At 39.6% G+C, this 26,113-nt stretch overlaps 2 protein-coding genes across 4 annotated transcripts in view; one reads left to right on the top strand and one right to left on the bottom strand.

Annotated features, from left to right (window-relative positions):
* Positions 1–37: 37 nt before the first annotated feature.
* On the bottom strand, positions 38–19,082 carry cars2 (cysteinyl-tRNA synthetase 2, mitochondrial). 3 transcript variants are annotated; one of them, XM_062054104.1, is made up of 16 exons: positions 19,006–19,082; positions 18,310–18,450; positions 18,169–18,219; positions 17,981–18,098; positions 13,173–13,244; positions 12,982–13,087; positions 12,815–12,895; positions 6,912–7,041; positions 6,701–6,834; positions 6,496–6,563; positions 1,175–1,241; positions 956–1,094; positions 754–877; positions 559–657; positions 258–461; positions 38–189 (listed from the first exon to the last, which is right to left on the bottom strand). In XM_062054104.1, the coding sequence occupies exons 1-16, from the start codon at positions 19,065–19,067 to the stop codon at positions 103–105; spliced, it is 1,683 nt and encodes a 560-aa protein (XP_061910088.1). In that variant the 5' UTR covers positions 19,068–19,082; the 3' UTR covers positions 38–102. The 3 variants fall into 3 exon arrangements, with proteins under 3 accessions (XP_061910088.1, XP_061910089.1, XP_061910087.1); XM_062054105.1 differs by lacking the exon at positions 19,006–19,082 and adding an exon at positions 18,710–18,864 and having other exon boundaries at positions 17,981–18,070; XM_062054103.1 differs by lacking the exon at positions 19,006–19,082 and having other exon boundaries at positions 18,310–18,728.
* The window catches only part of atg3 (autophagy related 3), a 24,691-nt gene continuing 16,895 nt past the window's right edge, over positions 18,318–26,113 (top strand). The window contains exons 1-6 of the mRNA XM_062054108.1: positions 18,318–18,903; positions 19,075–19,287; positions 19,639–19,680; positions 19,774–19,823; positions 23,731–23,801; positions 26,060–26,113. The exon at positions 26,060–26,113 is cut by the window's right edge and continues 54 nt beyond it. Coding sequence (XP_061910092.1) covers positions 19,216–19,287; positions 19,639–19,680; positions 19,774–19,823; positions 23,731–23,801; positions 26,060–26,113 — 289 coding nt within the window. The 5' untranslated portion in view covers positions 18,318–18,903; positions 19,075–19,215. The remainder of the gene's footprint in view (positions 18,904–19,074; positions 19,288–19,638; positions 19,681–19,773; positions 19,824–23,730; positions 23,802–26,059) is intronic.

The following is a 26,113-nucleotide window of genomic DNA, read 5'->3' as shown; positions in this document are numbered from 1 at the left end:
ATAAAGGTGTGCTTAAGCAAATATGTACCCTATTTTGCTCAGTAAAGACACAAAATGTCTTAATATCAGAATATTTTATTTTTTAATGACAGTTGAGTCAATTCAGGCCACATTTTCGGTGGGTGTCTGGATTTCATTCTGTGACTCTTTTTCCTTAGTTAGTTCCCATGTGGAGGTGGCCCCTCGATCCTGAAAGCACAAGAACAGCCCATCAGTGTACAATCCCTGCGGTGCATCTACTGTACCTGGTACCTCACCTTTATAAGCACGCCAAAAGGTGCCAGGTTATTCCTTAAATCGTCACTGGCTTTAAGAAGCGGAATTCTTTCTGGATAAAGTTCTGCATTCTTGGAAGTAGCTGTTTGACGGGCAAGAGCAAATGCTCTGACTTCACTTCTGAATTGAGTCAGCTGATCGACGACAGCGTGGAGGCTTCCAGCGTGGGTTATCGCCTCGGCCTCCTGCACGGTAAATATAACTGATATATAGACTGGCCCTATCAACACTACAGACGTGTTTTAGTCCTATACTCATGGTAGATTTCTTGTGTGTGCTGACCTTGGCGTTTGACAGTTCAATCCCAAACACGTCAAAGATATCTCTGATGTAGGCTGCAGTGGCTCCAAACACCGCTGGACTTCTAACTGCCCCAGCCGACTGAGAAGAAACAGTCAATATATCAAATGAACTGCTGTGATGTCAATGTATGGCCACAACTTAAGCATATGTAAGAAATAGTATTGGAGCTGTTACAGAGCAAACAGGCTGTAGCTGGCAGTTTGCGTGGTGAACCAAATCCATGATGGCACTAATGGCTTGAGGGGTGTCAAAGTCATCAGCCAGAGCTGTTGTCACGCGAGCTTTTGTCTGATCCAACCTGATGTGAAAAATGATATGACAGCAATGATGTCATGGAATCATAGCAAATTATAAAGGAATGGAAAAAAACAACCACCTCTCCCAAAGTATGGCATCTTGCACTGGCAAACACTGCAGCTGGCCCTTTATGTAGGCCTGAGCGTCATTGCAGAAGGTGGAGACTGTTGCCAATGAGACTCGAGCCTCTGACATGCTGTTCTCGCTGTAATCAATAGCTATGGAGATATTACAGAGGAGCCACTTAACACCAGCTGCAGCAATAAGCATGTGCAACGTGTGTACAGGTATAACAAACCTGATCTGTATTTGGTCAAGAGGCAGAACATCCGGAACTCATTGGCCGAGTTTGACTGCAGAAAGTCCTGTGAAATTAAAAAGCATTAACAAACCCACGGAAATGACTGGAAATGAAATGCAGTGGGTTAAAAATGCTTGATCACCTGCTGATTTTGTACATGAGAATAAAAAGTTGAAATACCTATATCGGAGTGGCCGTTTAAAAACTTGGGGGTTCCTTATTTGAATCCAACTTTAGCCATCCTAGTAACAGCCGTTGTGTCCTTTGGCAAGACATTTCACCCACCTGGCTCCCAGTGCCACTCACAATAGTGTATGAATGTTTAGTGGTTGTCGGAGGGGCCGTAGACGCAAATTTGCAGCCACGCTTAGTCTACCCCAGGGCAACTGTGGCTACAAATGTAGCTTACCACCATAAATTGTGAATGTAGAGTGAATGAATGACGGGTTTGCAGTTCTCTCTGGAAAGCGCTTTGAGTGTGTTTTAAAAGGCGCCATATAAAATGTAATCCATTACTGCAATCCATGAACAGCGAGCGAGCATTCTGATTCACATAGACCAGGTCATGAAACACAAATTGTGGTAGTTCTGTCCTTTTAGGAAAGCACTCATCTAAAGTTAAAGTTCCACTGATAGTCACACACACACTAGGTGTGGTGAAATTACCCTCTGCATTTGACCCATCCCCTTGTTACACCCCCTGGGAGGTAAGGGGAGCAGTGAGCAGGAATCATTTTGGTGATTTAACCCCTAAGTCCAACCCTTGATGCTGAGTGCCAAGCAGGGTGGTAATTGGTCCCATTTTCATAGTCTTTGGTATGACTCGGCCGGGGTTAGAACTCACGACCTACCGATCTCAGGGCCGGCACTCTAACCACAAGGCCACTGAGCACCTAAACTCATTAGGTGGATAAGACCCTGTCACATAAACAGTATCTTCCATTCAAACCTCTTCACCACCACGAGCAAGACCAAAGACAAGATGTTTGACCTGCACAAGACTAGATTAAACATCTTAACCATCAACAAGAAGCTTGTTGAGATAGACCACTATGAGCGCAATAATTTGGAAATATAAGAAAACCAAACTAGCACCCTTGCTCAGGAGCTCAATGCAAGACTTCACCTAGTGGGGTAAGGATTATATGGAGAAAGGTGAGGGACCAGCCCAAAATTCCAAGGGAGGAACTAATTATGTCTGGGAAGCTGAGCGCACAGTCAGCAACAATAATGCTTAGTGACACACTTTGCAGTGAAGGATTGAGATCCTGCAGTGCCGGCAAGACCCCTGCTCAAAAAGACATGTACAGGCCCATTTGAGGTTTAACAACACCTGAATGACTCACACAATGGGAGAAAGTGATGCGGTCAGGCAACACCAAAGAATCCAATGTCAGCAATCCGATTACAGGTGGGGGAAGTAATAGATTTTTAGATCCATCGCAATTCGAACATAGACGATTATAAAACCGATTAGTAAACATAAATAATCGATTTATTTATTGTAAATCAATCAATCAATGTTTATTTATATAGCCCTAAATCACAAGTGTCTCAAAGGGCTGTACAAGCCACAACGACATCCTCGGTACAGAGCCCACATACGGGCAAGGAAAACTCACCCCAGTGGGACGTCAATGTGAATGACTATGAGAAACCTTGGAGAGGACCGCATATGTGGGTAACCCCCACCCCTCTAGGGGAGACCGAAAGCAATGGATGTCGAGTGGGTCTGACATAATATTGTGAAAGTCCAGTCCACTGTGGATCCAACACATCAGCGAAAGTCCAGTCCATAGTGGGGCCAGCAAGAACCATCCCGAGCGGAGGCGGGTCAGCAGCGTAGAGATGTCCCCAACCGATGCACAGGCTAGCGGTCCACCCCGACTCCCGACTCTGGACAACCAGCACTTCATCCGTGGCCACCGGACCTGTGCAACTCCCCCTCCATAAGGGAGAGGGAAGCAGAGGAGAAAAGAAAAGAAACGGCAGATCAACTGGTCTAAAAAGGGAGTCTAATTAAAGGCTAGAGTATACAAATGAGTTTTAAGATGGGACTTAAATGCTTCTACTGAGGTAGCATCTCTAACTTTTACCGGGAGGGCATTCCATAGTATTGGAGCCCGAATAGAAAACGCTCTATAGCCCGCAGACTTTTTTTGGGCTCTGGGAATCACTAATAAGCCGGAGTTCTTTGAACGTAGATTTCTTGTCGGGACATATGGTACAATACAATCGGCAAGATAGGCAGGAGCTTGACCGTGTAGTATTTTATACGTAAGTAGTAAAACCTTAAAGTCGCATCTTAGGTGCACAGGAAGCCAGTGCAAGTGAGCCAGTATAGGCGTAATATGATCAAACTTTCTTGTTTTTGTCAAAAGTCTAGCAGCCGCATTTTGTACCAACTGTAATCTTTTAATGCTAGACATAGGGAGGCCCGAAAATAATACGTTACAGTAATCGAGACGAGATGTAACGAACGCATGGATAATGATCTCAGCGTCGCTTGTGGACAAAATGGAACGAATTTTAGCGATATTACGGAGATGAAAGAAGGCCGTTTTAGTAACACTCTTAATGTGTGACTCAAACGAGAGAGTTGGATCGAAGATAATACCCAGATTCTTTACCGAGTCGCCTTGTGTAATTGTTTGGTTGTCAAATGTTAAGGTGGTATTATTAAATAGATGTCGGTGTTGAGCAGGACCGATAATCAGCATTTCCGTTTTCTTAGCGTTGAGTTGCAAAAAGTTAGTGGACATCCATTGTTTAATTTCATTAAGACACGCCTCCAGCTGACTACAATCCGGCGTGTTGGTCAGCTTTAGGGGCATGTAGAGTTGGGTGTCATCAGCATAACAGTGAAAGCTAACACCGTATTTGCGTATGATGTCACCTAGCGGCAGCATGTAAATACTAAAGAGTGCAAGAACCGAACCCTGGGGAACTCCGCACGTTACCTTAACATAGTCCGAGGTCACATTGTTATGGGAGACACACTGCATCCTGTCAGTAAGATAAGAGTTAAACCAAGACAAGGCTAAGTCTGACATTCCAATACACGTTTTGATACGCTCTAATAAAATATTATGATCAACAGTATCGAAAGCGGCGCTAAGATCAAGAAGCAGCAACATAGATGACGCATCAGAATCCATCGTTAGCAATAGATCATTAGTCATTTTTGCGAGGGCTGTCTCCGTAGAGTGATTTGCCCTGAAACCGGATTGAAAAGGTTCACAGAGATTGTTAGACGCTAAGTGTTCATTTAGCTGCTGTGCAACAATTTTTTCGAGGATTTTCGAGATAAACGGAAGGTGGGACACCGGCCGGTAGTTTACCAAGATATCAGGATCGAGGTTAGGTCTTTTGAGTAGAGGATGAATAACCACTTTTTTGAATGCTAGGGGAACAGTGCCAGAGGAAAGTGATAAGTTTATAATATTTAACACTGATGGACCTAATAATACAAAAAGCTCCTTAATAAGTTTCCCAGGAATTGGGTCAAGTAAAGTTGTTTGTTTTGTCCCATTTATACATTTTAACAATTCCTCCAATGTTATTTCATCAAAGAGAGAGAAACTATTTTGGAGGGCAGTGTCCGTCGTATATACAGTCGTATCTGTGTTAATAGAACCCAGTTGTAGCTGGGATGCATTGTCTTTAATCTCTTTTCTAATGAGTTCAATTTTCTTATTAAAGAAATTCATAAAGTCATCTGCTGAGTGGGTGGAGCTACTGGGAGGAGTCCCTTGTTGGGTTAGCGATGCTACTGTACTAAACAAAAATTTAGGATCATTTTTGTTGAGGTGGATGAGATTTGAGTAATATTTAGCTTTAGCTGAGGTAAGCATGCGTTTATAAGTTATTAAACTATCACTCCAAGCTTGATGGAAAACCTCAAGTTTAGTTGCACGCCATTTGCGTTCCAGCTTTCTACATGATAATTTATGGGCTTTAGTTTCTTCTGTAAACCATGGGGTAATAAAGTAATGCAGACAGTTCTAAAATTTGCCCTGACTGCAGCAAGCCACCTCACCGAGAGATCCGACCTGCTCCTTTATTTTAGGGCACATATGTTTCAGTTTTGCACACATTTTCATTAATTTAATAAATGTGGGAATTAATTTAACTGTTTCTTATTACACATGCACTGTTTTTTTAACGTTGCAAGTGATAAACGCTTTTTTAGTGAAATGAAAAGAAATTAAAACTGCATCAATATACATAAATTAAAGATGCATCAATGATTGATTTTTAATCGAATTGTAGCTCCTGAATCATAATCAAATCATGAGGTGCCCAAATATTGAATGAAGGGGAAACATTCTGCTTTGGGGATATTCCATCCATCCATTCATTTTCTACCGCTTGTCCCTCTTGGGGTTGCGGGGGTGCTGGAGCCTATTTCAGCTGCACTCGGGCGGAAGACGGCGTACACTCTAAACAAGTCGCCACCTCATCGCAGGGCCAACACACTTTTTAAGGGGGTCAATTTTCAAGATCTGCAGGAAATCAAATACGTATTCTTCCTCCACTGCATGCAAATTGTGAGATGGTGAATTGTGTGAATGCTGAGCCAAAAATGTTGAGAAAGGAATGAACCAAGTTGTGATTAAGGTTGCCAACTCCTAAAAAATAAATAGGATTCACCTTGTTGGGAGCTTAATGATCTTCACGGGTGTGATGAATATTGTGTGCTTATTGAATTTTTTCGTGTGAAAATTTCTATACTTGAGTAATATAAAATTCTGGAGTAATATAAATAAGTAGTAAACAAATTGTCCAATCATTTATTTTTAGTAAAAAAATACAACCCCCAGAATAAATAGTCTTTTTCCCGTTAAGGGTCACCACAGCGAGACAATCGCATAAAAATGTAGCTCATTATTTACACCGGCCTCACTCCACGATGCAACCATGGCTACAAAAGGCAGAAGTGAGTATCATCACACCACCAGGAATTAACAAAACAATTGGTGATGTCTGCTATTTCATTTTATTACTGGTGACAGAGCAGGAAAGGGCTGGGAATAAATTTGCTGTAAAATTTCACATTAGCCGCCCACTTTGCCCAGTCATTAATTCATTTCATTGACATTTGACAAACTATATTTGATCCTCACTCTAAAACGGGACAAAGTGTGTCTCTTTTAGGCTCAATATCGGATGCATACTTTGGTTTCTAAATACAAAATTATTATGTATTTCAATAGAGGGTTGGCAACCCTAGTTGTGAAGTACAGTACTAACCATTTCTGCAGTACACAATCCATTTTTTCTTTGGAATTTGGACATGACATCATAATGCAAGTTACCTTGATTGTGATGTAATTCTTCAGAGATTTTGACATTTTCGTTGCATCGCCTTTGAGATGTAAATGTCCTAAACAAAGTAAAATGTATGACTGGACATCAGATTTATTTTACAATGGAAGTAAACTGTGTCACAAAAACTACAAACACAAAGGAAAAGCATGGATCCCAAACCACAGACTGACTGCGGTGTGCTGCATGATTTACCTGAGTGCAAAAAGTAATTGGACCACTGGTCACACTGATGATAGGCTTCACTCTGTGCCACCTCATTTTCATGGTGAGGAAAAGCCAGGTCCACACCTCCTGAGTGGATATCCAGCTGACTCCCAAACACTGAGCTGAAACCACCCCAGAGGCAACAGGAGGTGTCACATAGGCAACAAAACACAGCACTGAACAAACTGGGAGTGCAAACCTTGCTATGGTAGAACATTCAATATGCCACCCTGGTCTTCCTGGGCCCCATGGAGATTCCCAGTATGGTTGGTGTGGTTTGGCTCGCTTCCACAAAGCAAAATCCCGCACGTCTTTTTTACTGGAGCTGCCTGGAAAACCATGCAAGTGATGTTTACCTAATATCAAATTATTGAGCTAATCTGCAAGTGCATGATAACTATGCACAATTGCACAATCACATCCGAACCAACGCAAGAGCTGAATCGAAACATCTGGAGCATGAGTGTTCTGCACACTGCATACTACCGCAGTGAGTCAGCCTCAAACATTGTTGTTGGTAATTTGTAGCAGATACAGTATGCAAATGTTCAATAGAAAAAAACCAACACCAAATGTTAAATGCAGGTTAAAGGGGAACATGACGACGGATATACATATATTTTTAATGCATTCTAACTCATAAAAAACGTTAATCGAATGGGAGGCCCTCTATTCCGCCCATAAAACCCAATAAAAAAACATCACCAAAAAACCGCCAACAATACTCCACTTACATTTCATGACTTGAATATTAACCAAGTTTTAGTGATATTGATATTATAAGGGCTAACACAGACAAACTATTTAGAGCAGCGGCGTGATCACTAGATCGTGTGCCTATGTTGACATCACCGGCTGATGAGCTGCTTCCTCGCCTCAGTGCTGGCTGAAAGTTTATTCTAGATCATAAACAATGCTTCTCACCTTCATAGTAGAGGGATGATGACATAATCAGATGAGTTGGTACACTTAGAAAACCAATTAACAAAAAGATGCTTTGTTCCACCCCCTTTATCTATCAGTCGGCATCCTAATGACAGCAGACATTGCACAGTAAGTGATGTTTAATTATGTTTGTTGGCTCTCATATGTGCAGTGAGTAGTAATCAGTGATGTTGAAGAAAAAAGCAAAAGTCGTGATACGTTTTTTAAATTATGCGCCGCGTATGCTTAAAATGGGCGAAATACTTAAATATTACTTCTTATCATAGCTGTGCTTGTTACTACATTACATATATAGCTACAGCATGTATATAAAACCTTAATGTAGGTGTTTTGATGTTTTTTTAAGGGCTTTGTAGGCGGAATGGAGCAACTCCTATAGGCTCAATTTAAAGCTGACTTTTGATCACATTTATTTACTCTTTGGAATGCATAAAAAAGAAAAACATACATGTTCTTGTCTTACATAATGATTGGGAATGATAGGCTTAAGTCCAAAAACAGTTTCCCTTTAATCGTAAACAATTCAATATACTGCATTCTACACAATTACAATATAAGTGTCACCGCCTGCTGCCACCTTGTGGTTTGTATGCTCAGTTTTCCTTTGTTGGTGCAGCAGACCTGGCTCTTACTTTTTTGTCTTCCTCAGAGTTCCTGTGTTTCCCTGTGGGCGGAGTTGTGAGACGTGCACAGCTGTGTCCAATCTCACCAGAACTACTTAAACAGCACCTTGTCAGCTGGATGGCACTCGGCAATTCCACTGCTCGACTCTACTTGTATGAAGACTCCTATGCTCCGTGTATTTATGCTACTTACTTTCTTGGCTATTTCCAGTGCCATCCAGCTTGGTATGTACTGTTAGTTTGCACGTCTTGCAACTCCGACCCAAGTTTAGTTAGTTTTCTATATTAGCTTTTGTTCTTTTTATCCCGGTGCTCTTTTTGTGTTCTCTTTTTAGTAGTGATGGGTTGATGAGGCGTCATGAAGCGTTTCGACACATTGAAAAACTGTATTGATACTGTGTCGATACTGTGTCACTAAATACTGACATCTGCTGGACATTAAAAATCCCTACAGGCAACCTATGGACCGACTCAACTGACACTGATTTTATGACCTAGTATATACAATAATATAAACCAAGTCATTGTATTTCAATTAGGATTATTTCATATCTTCATTTAAATAAAAATATATTTTTATCTTTTGTAGATACAGTCAATAAATAATGTGAACATGTATCATAACATGGAAATCTAAGAGAACGTGTTGTGAATGAGGATGCTTGTGGACTGAGAATGTTTTTTTTTTTCTTTTACACATTTTTATTTTTTTTTAAAAAAACAGCTTTTCCAACGTATTAAATTTTAGACAATTTCTCTTAGTTATTATTTCTCCGGCTGTAGAAAAGACCCGCTCACAGGCAATGTTCCTTCTAATTGTTCATGTGTCTGAGCAAACACAAAAACTCCCTGAGCATTCAGTGGAGCACATGTGAGCAACATCACACGTGGCAATACCAGCAGCACACTTGTCTCAAACCAATCTTTTATAATAGCACTCAAATGAGAGGAGTCGTTTTCATGAGATTATTTTGTAATATTAGTGATTTGGCCCACTTGTAATGAAAATAAAATAAATCTTGTTTTTCATAAGCTATGGATTAGTATTATACAATATGTCTGGGTGGGAGTCCTGCTTTGAAATCATTTGTACCCCTTTTAGAGATCACATTTAGTTCTCCTTAAACATCCTCATGTTGCACAATGAAATGTAAGCATAGGATGACGTGTGCATTCCTGTAACTTTCTCTAGTAACAGCATTCCATGATTAATATCAATAAATTAACATTAATAATGAATGACAGTAGAATAAGCACACGTATGACTGAGGAGTCATAGTGTAACTTTGTGTGGTGTTTGAGTTGTCCGACTTTTTGTGTGGCCATAAACGCACCAGTGGTTTAGTGGTATGCGTGTTGGTGACAGATGACAAGTTGGTTTTTGCCTGGTTTGTACGGCAGAAAATTACTAGTTTTTCGAGAGAGAAGTTTTTTACTCATGTTTTTGGTGTGGTTATGGCCGAATATAAACAGTTTTGCTCAATAAAGTGATCGACATAATTCCTGTCCTCGAAGCATCTGGATAGAAGTTACAATAATTGAACGGTGTTCAATTGAACGGTGTTGACGAACACCGTTAGGGCCGCTTGTTGTCACTGTCACTCAAAGTTGCATTGCAAAATTACACAGAATAAATGTGTTTATTTTGTTTACAATTCAGATGGGATTTGATTTGGTGCGCGGCATATATTTGCTGTGCGCAGAGGACGCTTGAGCAGTGCGTAATTGCGCAGGCGCGCACCTTAGAGGGAACGTTGCTCACAGGGCACAGAGGAGGCGTCAGTGCGACACGGTTCGCGTATCGGTCACGTGACCGAGGCAGCTCATGATCGGTCACGTGACTTTCTAAAAGCGGTACGCGCACCGACACAGGGTATTGCTCTATGAACTCGACGCATGCGCCGATGCATCGGTGTTGCCGGACCCATCACTACTTTTTAGCACCGTCGCTTTTTGTTATCTCCTATTTTTGGATCATTGTTGTGAGTGCTTTTTCGTTAAGTAAATAACTGTTTTACTCGCAATCCATCTGCATCCTTGGGTTCCTCTGTTCTATATTTAATTGAACTGTGACAATAAGGATGTGTAGGCTATAAGCTGTACATTTACTAAACTTAGGCTCTGTCTGATTTTGTGCACTTTTGTAATTTAACTTTGCATGTACACTGAGAACATACACCAAAATGGTGAGAGCGCAGTGTTGGACACATACCACCCTTAATAGTTAGCTACATAATGGTAAGGGAGTGACTAACTTGAAATAATGCTGGCTGAGGAGACAGCCATTGCGATGGAAAGTAGTGAAGCGGGTAAATATTGCAGTTGTAACTTCCATTTTCTTTGCTTCTTGCATTGAACAAAGAGAGCACGGTCTACCAAGTCAAATTCCTTATGTGTTAAACATACTTGGTCAAAATATTTAATTCTGATTCTGATGAAGTGCGCAATAGTAATTGATTTGGGACAGCCCTATACTGTAAGAATCCATGCCAAGTATACAGTATGGTTAGTGAAGTGTAGACAGTAGTATTCTATTTGAGACACAGCGTTTCCCCGTTGTAATAGATATTAAAGGCCTACTGAAACCCACTACTACCGACCACGCAGTCTGATAGTTTATATATCAATGATGAAATCTTAACATTGCAACACATGCCAATATGGCCGGGTTAGATTAGTAAAGTGCAATTTTAAATTTCCCGCGAAATATCCTGCTGAAAACGTCTCGGTATGATGACGTCTGCGCGTGACGTCACGGATTGTAGCGGACATTTTGGGACACCATTGTGGCCAGCTATTAAGTCGTCTGTTTTCATCGCAAAATTCCACAGTATTCTGGACATCTGTGTTGGTGAATCTTTTGCAATTTGTTTAATGAACAATGGAGACAGCAAATTAGAAAGCTGCGGAGAACTGGGACAACAGAGACTCTTACCAGGAGGACTTTGAGTTGGATACGCGCTACCGTGAGTACGCAGCTGCGGCTTCCAAACATTTGATCGCTTGCCCGTACGTGCGTGCCGCTATGTGCATGTCACGTACGTAACTTTGGGGAAATATATGTGCTGTATGAACTTTGCGGAGGTGAACGGTACTTTGGGCTGTGGGATTGAGTGTGTTGTGCGGGTGTTTGATTTGTATTGGCGGGTTATATGGACGGGAGGGGGGAGGTGTTTGTTATGCGGGATTAATTTGTGGCATATTAAATATAAGCCTCGTTGTGTTGCGGCTAATAGAGTATATATATGTCTTGTGTTTATTTACTGTTTTAGTCATTCCCAGCTGAATATCAGGTCCCACCCGCCTCTCACAGCATCTTCCCTATCTGAATCGCTTCCAATGCCCTCTAGTCCTTCACTTTCCTCAAATTATGCAAAAGCAGCAGTTAGGAGGACATTCTTAATATTCACCTTCTTTCCTCATACAAATCTTTCATCCTCGCTCAAATTAATGGGGAAATCGTCGCTTTCTCGGTCCGAATCGCTCTCGCTGCTGGTGGCCATGATTGTAAACAATGTGCAGATGTGAGGCGCTCCACAACCTGTAACGTCACGCTACTTCCGGTACAGGCAAGGCTTTTTTTATCAGCGACCAAAAGTTGCAAACTTTATCGTCGATGTTCTCTACTAAATCCTTTCAGCAAAAATATGGCAATATTGCGAAATGATCAAGTATGACACATAGAATGGACCTGCTATCCCTGTTTAAATAAGAAAATCTCATTTCAGTAGGCCTTTAAGCTTTATTCCAGTAGAGCACAGTAGTACCTCTGCTTTGGTCCAACCCACTTTTCGTGTGTTGCCGTTTGACGAAAATCTTTTTTCCCCCAAAATTTTCCCCTCTGTTTTCATATACTGTATTAGTTATTGTACGGCCAAACATTACACGTAACAAACTCGTCCCTTTGCCCGCAGAATCAAGTGTCAAAACAAAGCATCACACGCAATGTTGACTCAGCCTCTGTTCTATTTTATTGAGTAAAATAGCAAAATAAGCCCATGTGGAGCCAAACCATTAATTGTGAGTGCCATCACTATGTTAAAGAAGGTGAGACTCACCATTAAATTCAAGAAAAACGTGTAAGAAAGTACAACGATTGCATCTGCGTTTTGTTTGTCTGCAGGGACAGCTCAATCCGACTTGCACTTTTGACCAAGGGTAAATAAACTTTTTGTTCTAAACTCACTTTTGTTGCTGTTTAAGCTTCGGACAATCCACTACATGGGTCTCCTCTCCCACCATCGTCAATTCTTTAATAAAGATTAAACTAATGTTAAATGTTTATTAATTTAATTCGTTATTAATATTTGTTTTGTGCATGTAACATCAGTTATTTTCTAAAAAAAATAGATTTTTGGGTGTTTGGGAAAGATTCCTTGGATTTACAACATTTCACATGAAAACAATTGCTTCAGTTTTTGTACAATACGGTTTTCGTCTGACCTTTTGAAATGGATGACCATGGTACCACTGCATATCTTTTCTAACAAGCCTTGAAAAATAGGTAATTTGAATAAGCTTCCCCCCCACTTACCAACCCCTTCCTGAGAATCCACTGCTCCTCCAAACTTGCCGTAGCGTCGCCCAATGGACTGGATATCAAAGTACACGTCGCCTACAGTCAAACAGACAACCGATGTTTACGAGGGGGACACCAAATTATGCAAAAGCAGCAGTTAGGAGGACATTCTTAATATTCACCTTCTTTTGTAGCATAAGCTTTTCCGTGCTCGATAATCCTCTGGATGAACGCCACAATTTGCGGTACATTCTCTGTGACTCTTAAATACGCTGCAGGAGGAATCACCTCCAAAATAACAAGATATATTTAGAACCATGTTTATAGGGAGAAATATTTTTTGGACAGTTTTATGAATTTGCTTGACACGCACCTTCAAAGAGATCATATCCTTCTTAAATTCCTCTTCATACATTCTGGCTATGATAGTGGGAGAGATTTTCTCCTAGGAACACATTTTGGGAATATTAAATGACAACAACAAAAAAAACAGTGCTCACCGATATAGGCAGTGTCTCAAATGCAATATTTCCTGTCTGCATATTTCAATAGGTACTGTACTTCACAATATTTGCACATCTTATTCAATATTTTTTAACAGGACAACCCTGAAGAAAGGACACTGCACGAAATTCAGACACACTAAAAAGACTAAGGGCCTGATTTACTAAAGGGTTGTGTACTAAATCACATGCAAACCTGACCTACTAAGCGTGCGCAAAGTGGAATGAGTCTGTTAAGTGAGCAGAATAAGGTGTGCAATCAATTTTGCGTCTGTCTTTATTAATATGCAAAATATATGCTGATCACCAAAACGGCCACGATACTGGGAGAAGAAAATGCAAATATACAACACATGCAATATGATTTATCAACACTTATCACCATATATAAATATATAAATATATATATATATATACATATATATATATATATATACTGTATAAATATATACATTTAACCACGGCAACTGCCACGACCGCCCTCGTCAGTTGCCGTCATGCCCTAAAAAATTGACCAACATCGGCGGCAAGAACATTCCGTGACCGCCCTTGACATTTTACTTGTTAATGGACGAGGGATGTAACAGTAAACGGTATAATGATAATTTGTGATAAAATTCCAGACGGTTAGTAACACTGTCTAATTTTTTAATTACCGAAAAACTGTCATTTACTAATGCATTTTAGGCAACACAAAGTTGCATGCGCACTAGCGTCGTTTGGCTTGATAACCATGGCGGACTATTGACACAGACTTTGCTCCGGAGATTTCCCCTCGGAGATAACGCAGCCAAGCGCTTGGTTTAACGTAGTTTTCCCTCGCTTCCCAGCGTGCGTTTAAGAGCGCACTGCTGTATTTAGATGGAGACAGGTGTGGACAATATTGGAGACGGACACACTTGTACCCACACTAAAAGTATACAGCAAAGGAGAAAACTATTTGATGTTGCTTTTATTTTCTCAATACAGCATGAGAACGAGAACAATGACACAACTTGTTTATAAAGTCTTTAGTTTGTTTACTGGGATGCTCACTCGTCCTTTATTTAAATGCAAACTGTATCAATGTTCAAATAACATCAATACTAGCTAAAATGTTTTGTCATCTCATCGAATTGAATGCAGGCTGTGAAGATTGTGTATTCGATGTGAGAGGTGTCACTCCTCCTTATTTTTGTTGGCCAAACTGTTGTACTGAGAGGAGGCGTTGGAGAAGAACATAGCTTGTTTATTTGACTTTATCTTTATTAGCCAAACTGCTTTGTGTTTTATTTTGATATCAAAAAGTAAACACCAGGTTTTTTTTTACATTACTTGTTTGTTTTTTTCATGTCACAAAGGTATTACTTCAAAAACCATTCAAGTGGCATAGCATTTTGTTAATGTATTATTGTGCATAGTTAATTCCTATACGACATATTTCTGCTCAAACTCTTAAAGAATCTGTCCTGATACAGCATCTACATGTACATATAAATGTACATAACCTAAATAAATAATTTAAAAAAACTCCCTCTATCAAAATGTAAAAATAAAGATAAAGGAATTATGTAATGACAAAAATCTGACAAGTTGATATTATTAAAGAATTTTAAAAAACTAATATATGTCTTTAGATATATGGATAATGTTTATCTATAGTCTTTTTATTAGACATTACAAATGACATGATGGTATTAGGTTCATACCCCAACACTGCTTTACCTAACAATCAGTAATCATGATTTCAATGTTAATAACAATAATCTTAATTATTACTTTGGCCATAATTGGCAGCCTCTCATACATGAACACTATTTTCATCTATATGGACAAAAAGTGCAGTTACATCTTATGGTCATCTTTCAACATTCTTCGTTTACTACGAGGGGAAATCTCCGGAGCAAATGCCGTGTAGTTAGTCCGCCATGATTATCAAGCCAAACGACGCTAGTGCGCATGACTTCGTATCGCCTAAAATGCATGAATAAATGACGGGTTTTCGGTAATTAAAAAAATAGACGGTATTACTAACCGTCTGGAATTTAATCACGAATTATCATTATACCGTTTACCGTTACATCCCTAGTCCATTAATGGCGAAGTTGGTAGAGTGGCTGTGCCAGCAATCGGAGTGTTGCTGGTTACTGGGGTTCAATTCCCACCTTCTACCTTCCTAGTCACGTCCGTTGTGTTCTTGGGCAAGACACTTCACCCTTTGCCTCTGATGGCTGCTGGTTAGCGCCTTGCATGGCAGCTCCCGCCATCAGTGTGTGAATGTGTGTGTGAATGGGTAAATGTGGAAATACTGTCAAAGCGCTTTGAGTACCTTGAAGGTAGAAAAGCGCTATACAAGTATAATCCATTTATCATTTATTTATTTAAAAAGTCAAGGGCGGTCACGGCATGTTCTTGCCGTAGATGCTGGTCAATTTTTTAGGGCATTACGGCAAGTGAAGAGGGTGGTTGCGGCACTTGCCACGGTTAAATTTGAGCCCTGGTAATACAAAAGCAAAGTCTGTATTTCCTGTGATTTGATCTTTCGATCTGTTCGTAAATATTGGAGTACACAAACTGGGTTTTGTATTCAAACGGTCTTCGACTGTCATTGCCACACATCCAGTCAGCTTTTGACCTTTGGCCTTTTGCTGAGGGCATATATCCATCGAAGTCACAGAGAACAACCATGGAGTAGTAACTACACGCTAAATCCTCTTTTATATAAGGCTGTCTGCGCTACTTTTCAGTTGCTCACGCAATGTTAGATTGCACGTAACACGCCCACTAACAGTACACGCCAGTGACGTGCAGTCAGGGGAGGCCTCACGTGCCATCATGGAAAGACAAAATTAATTAAATTGTTATATTTATCCAGTGATTATACTATAAAGTTATTTTCCCTTTTAACTTCACCAGTTTTAGATTATTTGTATTCAAAATCGCTGAATTTTCACATTTGCCGTTCAAATACTGAGAAGAGACTTGCGGGGATCAGCAGCCAGTTGAGCCTCTCCATGGATTGCGCAATGACTCGGCTAACTGCTGGCCTGCTGTGCAGTGAGACCGTATTGCTATATGAATTATATTATACATTTCCATAGTTTAGTTAGCTGAGGTATATAATGTACAGTGTATTTTGTCAACAACTGTATGTGTGTAACGTATTTCTTGTGCTGAGCAAGCATAAAACGTCTGCGAAGACGCACTTGCTGAGGCTCGCAGTAATCCCGCCTCATGGTAGTAGAGGGCGCTAGTGACCCCATCATCCCAGGGATAATTTTTGCGACTACTCGGCTGCAGAATGAGTGACAACAAGCAGCAACAGTTAGCGATCGTTTATTTTTTCCTCTCGCCTGGACTTTTAACATGGAGGATTACATATCTAAAATAAAACAGTTTTTGTTATGCCCGTTTGATTGTGGACTATTACTGACACCTTGTGGCGATGGGAAAATGTTGCACGTCATCAGTTTGGGCACTTCCGGTTTACGATGTTAGCTCAGTTCATGAGACAATAAGAAGTAGACAAGTTGTGTTACCTCTTACAAGCCTTGGAAAAGATAAGTCTGTAAGTAAACTGTTTAACTTGTTTATGTGGCTCAATATGATAGTAAGATGTGTATTGAAAAACTATTTTTGTGCACTAATTTAATGGATGTTTGAGGACTTAAAATGGCTGCCGGTCGTGTATTTCCACCATAGAAATAGTTTCAACACTTAGCAGTGTTTGTTTAATGGTGGTGCTGTGTATTTGTGTGGAGCTGATGTTTACATATTGTGTAGTGCATTTCAGTGTGTTGATTGAATCATATAGCTTATACATTGTCATTGTGTGTATTTCAGTTTAAAAAAAATAAAATAAAAGTCCAGTGCAAGACAAAGCAAGATCAACAACAATAAAGAGCCTACATGGATTCATCTGCTTTGGAACTTTATTAGAACGTCCTGGATTGGTTGTTAGCTGTCTGCCAAACTGTATAACCTCAACACATATAGTGAGGGCAGAACAGTTTTCTAAACTGGACTTTCAATCGAAACAGGAGGTAATAATTAAAGGAAGATCTCCATCGAGACAGAGAGACTTTTAAAACTGAAGAAAGATAAGGAAGACTTCTATAAACAAGTTATTGATGCTTTTGTTCAGAAGTAGCAGTGCATGGACTTCATTTATAAATAAAGGTAACACCATAACGTTTTTTAAATTAAATGTGCTTTTTTGTGTGCTACAGTTTGTATGTGTAAAGTTAAAGTTAAGTTAAAGTACCAATGATTGTCACACACACACTAGGTGTGGTGAAATTTGTCCTCTGCATTTGACCCATCCCCTTGATCACCCCCTGGGAGGTGAGGGGAGCAGTGGGCAGCAGCGGTGCCGCGTCCGGGAATCATTTTTGGTGATTTAACCCCCAATTCCAACCCTTAATGCTGAGTGCCAAGCAGGGAAGAATGCTGGTATGAGCTTTTAAACATAACCCGTTAACTGCTGCCAATCAAATGGTGAATAAGATACGCTTTAGGGTTCATATGTTTGTAAATCTGACTGTGATGAAGTCAGTGCCTCCCCAGCCATGAACCTCACCGCACGTCACATGGTACACGCTATTTTATAGATTGAATACGCTGTTTAATGTGTGGTGTTTGGATCTTAATAAATAAGGCCCTTAGTATAAATACAACTGAGTCATTGTAGGTGCCTTACCTCCCATCCTCTTGTGATGATTTTGTCATCAATATCTGTGATGACCATGGCATGGATGACCGTGATGCCAAACACCTTGGACAAAATCCTCTGCAGCACATCAAACCTGACGTATGAACTTTGAGAAAGGGTTATGAAAGCTCAAGACTGGGAAATGCATTGTGTACGTATCCGTGTCTAATATTTACCATGCATGACCCAGGTGCGCGTGGTCATACACGGTGGGTCCACAGCTGTACCTGGCGTGGAAACACAAGTACGCATTGCGTGAGTTTAGCACGTGATAATAATGTCTGTATCATATGCATCAATGGAGTATCGTTTAATACCAAGTGGCTACTCCCTCCCGAGCCAGAATCAGAGGCTCTTTTCGTTTGGTGAGGCTGTTGAACGTCTTTAAACCAGTGTCAAATCCCGTGGGCAGGACCCACGTCTTGTCACTTGCACCTCTGCTGCAGGATCCATGGAATCTGTTGATTATCTGGAGTCCGTCAATTCGCCATGAAAACGACTTGACTACTGTCATTCTCCACATGCTGTGACCTAGAAAACTAGCAAGCACACGCTGTATGACGCTAAACGTGCATCCTTCGGACGAGGCTGGGATCAGGACGGATATTCATTTTTCGCAAACAAAAAAGGACAGAAAAAACATTTAAATACAAATATGCATGAACAGTGTTTTAGGAATACAAGTGACGACCGACCGAAATCTCTCTATCGCCCTACCCGGAAGCTGCGTTGCCAGACGTACGATTGGTACTAACATTTCACCCTCTGCTCGATGAATACATTTAAAAACATCCCACATGTTATATGAACAATCGACCCCTTCAACATATGGCTTTAAGCAGGCACAAACAGGATACACCCTACACTGCGCCTGACGTTGAGCTTTGCCTCATATACCTCTTTACAGCCAGGTGAGCGTATTGTTTTGGCAGAGTTTTGCCTACATTGCTGTTTATTTAAGGATACAACTGCATAATATGTCTCACTGTACACGGTTTTTAGCGATATGTTACCGTAGCAGGTGATATTGAGCAAAGTTAAATTGGTATGTACGTCTAGTACAATAATTTTTCATTTTCCAGCTGGCAACGCTGCCCGGAAGTGCTTGGACCTGTCATGTGATTCGCTAATGTTGCTACACCCTCTGATGAGAAAGCAATGTCCAAATAGACCAATTCTCACCGAATGCGTTTAGACAGACGCCCTTTATTTGAGTCCGCAAGATGCAGAACGTCATTAACACAGTAAAGGGCACGGCTCTCGGAGTGGCCGAGTTTCTCACACCAGTTCTCAAGGTAAACTTCTTTCTACTTCACAAGCTAGCACGCTAACACGGGCTGCTTGTTTGCATGCAGAGACTGAAAGCAGAAATGCACATATGGTCGACATTCATTTAAGTGTGATTGAACTCCTGTTGAAAATTAATGTTGGGAATGTTTTGACATTAATGAGTTACATGTGGATAAAGCGCGCCGTACTCTTAACAATGCCCACCAAGTACGTGGGAAGTTAGCGTTTCAGAATTTTGAAAGCAGTGCTTTATCTCAGTTGACCCACTTCAATACTTACACTCCCTATTTTTGAGTGCATATGAAGGTGATATATACCATAGTAACTTTTGATTGTTTTGACAATACATTTCACAGGAGTCAAAATTTAAAGAAACGGGAGTCATCACACCAGAAGAGGTGACATTGTTAAAATCCATTTAATCTGCCATCCGCTAAACTAACACTTAAAAACATTATTACACCATGTCTTGACATTTATTTGTGTGTTAGTTTGTAGCTGCAGGAGATCACTTGGTCCATCACTGTCCCACATGGAAATGGTAAGTGTAATTCTGTGCTAAAACGAAACACCTGCTTACATGTGTTATCAAGTTACAATGGTACTTCGGTTTTCGTACTCCCCACTTTTCGAATGATTCGGTTTTCAACGAAGATTTTCGTCAGCATTTTGCTAGATTTTCGTATCCAATCTAGGTTATCGTACCACCAAACAATGGGTTATAAAGGGATGGAAGTTTTCAGGAAATTTGCATGGGAAGTTAAATTGTAGGATTTTGTAAAGAAATAAACCCTTGTTTATAGCTGTTAATTGGTTCCGGGTCTGACAATGGTAGATTAATTTCATTGAAGTAGGATGAATTATATTATTATAAATAAATAGAACATAATCATTTATATTTTAAATCAAATATTTTCATAGTTAGTAGCGCTGGTTATTAGGAAGGTCTTCCCAATATATGTATTACGATACTTGAGTCAAGATACAATATGATGATATATTGCGATATTCTACCTAGTTCACTGATTTATTGATTTATGTAGCATCAAATAATACAAGTTTGAGATATGTACTATAGATTAGGGCTGGGTGATATATCGAGTTCGTAAGATATATCGATACATTTTTAAACAAGATATGAATTAAGAAAATATCGTAATATCGATATATTTTTATTTCCCGTTAAAATGACCAAACACCGCTTATTTGTTTTGTTCCTTGTTCTCTCCCACTTCCCACTCCCTGGGCTACTAAACCCCTCCCCTTCCTCCTTCCAAGACGTGCTTGCACGTAAAAGAACATCCATGATTGGTTGGTTGTTTACTTTGATGAGTCACGATTGGTTGACATTAGGGCAAAACAACAGGGACAGGCCAATCAGAGGCAACATAGGGCGGGTCATGGAACCAGGAAGGGAAATGACAACAGACATCCCGAATGATGACGAGAGAGTCATAGAAGAGAAGAGGGTATATTCAAGCGGGGGATTAATATATTTAAAAAACTAGTAGAAGATGGCAGAGTGATTTTCTTCTTTACATTTTTCTTTTAGCGATGTAGACGACGTCCAGGAAACCTACAATTCGTCGACTTGGCCACATTTGGACAAATGTATGCGTCTGGATAAAACATTCATTTGAGTTGTTTACCATGTAAGCCCAAATCAAAACTGTTTTCGAGTTGCCAAGAGTTGCACGACAAATGCTGCCAAAAAATGTATGCCGAAGTGAGGAAGATTATAGCCGTACAATTAAGTAAAGTAATTTATATGGGTCTGACCAGAACTGTACGTGTGTGGCAGTCCATTACATCGTCGACTGGGAATTAAAAAGTGCCTACCTGCAAGTTTATTTTTTATCTGAGTTTGATCCATTTTGTATTATTTGCAGAGCTATGTTATGTATTTTACGTGGACATAATATTTTAAAATTTTATTTATGTTATGTAATTCTGTGCTACTTAAACAGTTTATTTTCTGTGCTGTTAATACCCATCTTGACTAACTGGTTTAATAAAAGTGCCACTAACTGTTTACAGTACAGTTGTCATTTGCTTCAATTTCAGTGAATCTCGCTCAAAAATGAATATCTTTATATGTATACATTCACCGGAAACTATATCGAGATGTATATATTGAATATCGAGTTTAAGTAAAAATATATAGAGATATACTTTTTCGTCCATATCCTACTATAGATGACAGTAATAATTAATTGGACAAACTGAGTAAAAAACAATGAAAGTCAAAAGTTCCATTTATCGTAATTATGCAGAAAGCGATCAAGTTTCTTGTCACTTATATGTAATAAAAAAAAAAGAAAAGCCCTCTACTTCTCAACTGTCGACTTTTTGTACTGCCTTGTTGCCACTAACCCCACCAGTCAAGGTCGCGTTACAGCAACATTTTGGGGAACAAAGGTGTGGGAGTTGTCCTTGAGTTATAAGCGGCCCAAAACACGACCTAAAAACATTTATAATGTATTTTTTTAATTCAATAAGTATAAAAAGTATTGCCATGTCGATATTTGACAAGAGCATGAAAAAGAATATGATTTTAAAAAATCTGCGATAAGAGTGGAAACTTGATTCATTTGATTAAAAACCGGGATTGATTACCAGGATTACATTTTGAAATAAATACAATATACAAAGCAGCAGACACAGCAGTGTACACGTATTATGACAATAAACACTATTCCCTAGCTTAACTTCCCATAGAAATTTACTGGAAACTTTCAGGGAAATGTACCACCCCTTTGCAACCTTACGCTAAACAATTTAGTCCTTCTGCCTGTGTATCATTCTGTGGAATCGAGTGCCTGAACAAAAAATCTAGTTTACTGGTGTTGCAATCTCTGTAGTTTTTAAATTATTTTTTTAGTACGGATGTAAAATAACTTATCATGGGGTCACACCGTCACAGATGTCATGATCGGTTTGATATGGGTCCCAAAATGCAGAGACAGATGCGATATGCAGGAAAATGTTTCTTTAAACATGTTCACACAGCGAATTCATTTGTAGAACTTAAAGATAAAGGCCAGCAAAAAGACAACAGGAGATGCAACAAAATGTGTCTATTCTGTCTAAATACAGTGTAGACTGTAATGTGAATACACTGCTTCAAACCCCTCTTACAAAGTTGGCTCAGCTTGGCTCTCCTCTCCCCTCCCCTCATTGCCGCGTTTGCCAAGTACTTATCAGAGGTAAAAGTAATGTTAAATGTTCATTTGTCCATTTCAGTCGTCATTTGTATGTATTTTGCACAAGGTTTTTTTCCATTTAAAACTATCATTCTATATAAATCTGCTTTATGTTAATATTTGGTGTCAGGAACGGATTATTTGGATTTACATAATTTATTTTTTAAACAAATGTTTTTGTTTTTGTATGATTCGGTTTTCTTTGGACCTTTTTGAACGGAAATCGAGGTACCATTGTATTAAATCTTGTGAGCTCACTTTATCAGTTGACTGTGATAAAGCCTAACACGTCATTGATATATTTGGTGGGTGTGACTCAGAAATGTGCATTCCACTGTTATGTCAACATTGTTAAATTTCACATAATGGTGCAATGCTCTGCTGGAGAAACCTCAGGAAACATGCAGCCTGATCACTTTATTTTCTACAGCACATTTAAGCACATAGCTTTTATAAAGTTATATTTACTATTGCTACACAGACAGCAACTAATTTAGCTGGTTTAGATTAAGGCTGAATCCCAATTATAACCCTTATTCCTTCCCCTTTGCCCTACCCCTTAAAACTGAGGGGTAATGAAGTAGTAAAAAACAATATTCTCTAGAAACGACGCCACTCGATTTTTTCTACTTGATCACCTCAAGCTGTTTGGTGTCTGTGGCGAAGGCAGTAAACATACTAGAAATCATCAATCAATCAATCAAAGTTTATTTATATAGCCCTAGATCACAAGTGTCTCAAAGGGCTGCACAAGCCACAACGACAACGAGATCCCACATCAGAGCAAGAAAAAAACTCCGCACAATATACTCAAGGGATGTTCTGATCAGAAATGTATGCTCCCGATTCCGATACCGATCATCCATGAGTGAAATTGTCCGATACCAATTACATGTACTGCGGTACATTTTTCCATTCATTCATAGGGAGTGCTATTGCACTTCAGCAATATCAACACAATATTTAAACTAGTTCCTTATGCTCTTTTATATACAATTGTTTGAGCACATTTGGTTTGGACCACACAGGGTTTTGGGGCTATACACCCCTTGGCACTTACAAGAGAATTGAGACACCACATGTGTGACGTGAACATGCAAAGCCGATAGCCAAGGGCTAAGATAAGACGTAAGGAGGAGAATCGAGATTCAGCCTTAGTGTGATTGATTAGTTTGGTCACAGTACAAGTACAACGAAATAACCTTATGCAGTATATGAAACTAATGATACAAAATGTTCCCGCAGGGCCAGTGGGGAAGAAGTTAAAGTAAAGCCGTATTTGCCCCCAGACAAACAGTTTCTCCTGACACGCAATGGTAAGACCAGTGTTTTCTCAAAATTTTGCAGGTCACTGACCAAATTAAAAGAACTTTAGTTGACGACTATTCTGTATCCAAAACACTGTACCTCCGGAACAGGTGTTTATATCACAAGTTAGTGTTTCATCCTCCATCCCGACTTTTATGTGCAAAAACCACCAGCAATTCGTGAAAATCAGCAAAATAGCTACCACCCACTTTAAACATCAGATTAAGCCTTCATAACTTAACCTTACTTAACATAACCTTTCACATTTATACCCATACAGTACTAATTCCTGGTACAAGGGAACGGATACAGTACTCTACGGCAGGGGTCCCCAACCTTTTTGTAGCTGCGGACCGGTCAACGTTTTATTTTATTTTTTTATTTTATTTTATTTTTTTGTTTTTTTTTGTCATAAGGAAATACAATCATGTGTGCTACGGACTGTATCCCTGCATACTGCATTGATCTATATTGATATATAATGTAGGAACCAGAAATATTAATAACAGAAATAAACAACCCTTTTGTGCGAATGAGTGTAAATGGGGGAGGGAGGTTTTTTGGGTTGGTGCACTAATTTTAAGTGTATCTTGTGTTTTTTATGTTGATTTAATAAAATAAAAAATACATTTTTATTTTTATTTGTATTTATTTTTATTTTTTATTTCTTGTTCGGCCCGGTATCAATCGATCCACAGACCGGTACCGGGCCGTGGCCCGGTGGCTGGGGACCACTGCTCTACGGTACCAATTTTTGGTACTTTTGTGTGTGTTCATGTTGTATTAAATGTTAATTTGTTTAATAAAAAATGTTTTTTTATTTACCATTAAACTCATATTGTTAACTGATGTTTAGTTCGTATATCGTCTTCTTACAACTCTTAAGTCTAATGCATTCATTTCAGTTTGTCCTCATTGTGTTGCCGTAGTCAAGAAGTAGTGTTTGACATTAAGTTAGGGGCGGTGTGGCGAAGTTGGTAGAGTGGCCGTGCCAGCAATCGGAGGGTTGCTGGTTACTGGGGTTCAATCCCCACCTTCTACCATCCTAGTCACGTCCGTTGTGTCCTTGGGCAAGACACTTCACCCTTGCTCCTGATGGCTGCTGGTTAGCGCCTTGCATGGCAGCTCCCTCCATCAGTGGGTGAATGTGTGTGTGAATGGGTGAATGTGGAAATGCTGTCAAAGCGCTTTGAGTACCTTGAAGGTAGAAAAGCGCTATACAAGTATAACCCATTTATCATTTATTTGAATTTGTCAGTCTTGTCTTTTATTAAGCCCTACAAAGCAGTATTCTGTAGTATTGTAACGTGCATCTTAGTCGTACTTTTGATAACCAAATTTGGAGGTGTGATGTAAAATCGGTGATGTACTCAGTAGCATGTGTATGGCATATGCAATTGCATCGAGCTAGTGCGTTTTGAAAAGTGGGGCCTTATTTTGAGTGTTTTCTATCAGGCATGCTTGCTTTGTTGGCATGAACAGTTGCAACATTAGTGAGTGGCAGTCCTACGAATATGCCTGTTTGCTCGGCAATTGCTTGAGCCGGTGCAGAGTCTGCTTCAGGGCAGGACTTCATTTGTAACAAAAATATTGGAACATTGTACCGTTTGATTTCAGTGAATTGGTTCGGCATTACCGAAAAAATTTGATCAATACCTATAAAAGTACCAAATTCGGTACCAAACACCCGTCTGTATTCATAGTCCCTCCCCAAAGCCTTAAAACTAATACAAAAAAAACATTTTAAAGCACATTTAAAATCAAAGTAAGCATCTGCAAAGACGTTACATGTTAGAGTTGAACACTTTAGGAAAAATATTTAATAGCATTTATTTTTCTCAAAATTGTTTGACTATATTTAAACATTTTTAAAGTCTTTATTTGATACTGTTGGGAATATTTTGAAGTCATTTAAGTTTTGATACGGATAATAATTGTATCCCAAAAACCACACAAAACATTACAAAGTTGACTTTTCTGCCTGCTTGCTCGCTTGTCACATGACTGCAGCCTTTGTGGCTATTAAACCGCTTTTTGTCACATCGCGATTATGCAAATACAATGAATTGTTCAGCTCTAGAACATGCATAGAAAATACAGTAATAATGAAATGAAATATCATTAATTAAACCCCGCATGGGTTGTTTCCAGTAAGGCAAAGCAGAATATTAACAGTTTTTCTGACGGCACTTCTTCAGCCCCATCTTTTTTTGATACATGCTTTTAAGCATTCTGATTGTTTGCACTTCTCTCTGTGGTTTTACAGTTCCATGTTATAAGCGCTGTAAACAGATGGAATACTCTGATGAGTTGGAGGCCA

The sequence above is a fragment of the Entelurus aequoreus genome, linkage group LG07 (genome assembly GCF_033978785.1).
Source record: "Entelurus aequoreus isolate RoL-2023_Sb linkage group LG07, RoL_Eaeq_v1.1, whole genome shotgun sequence".
Taxonomy (NCBI): domain Eukaryota; kingdom Metazoa; phylum Chordata; class Actinopteri; order Syngnathiformes; family Syngnathidae; genus Entelurus; species Entelurus aequoreus.
This window is presented reverse-complemented; position numbering and strand designations above follow the sequence as displayed.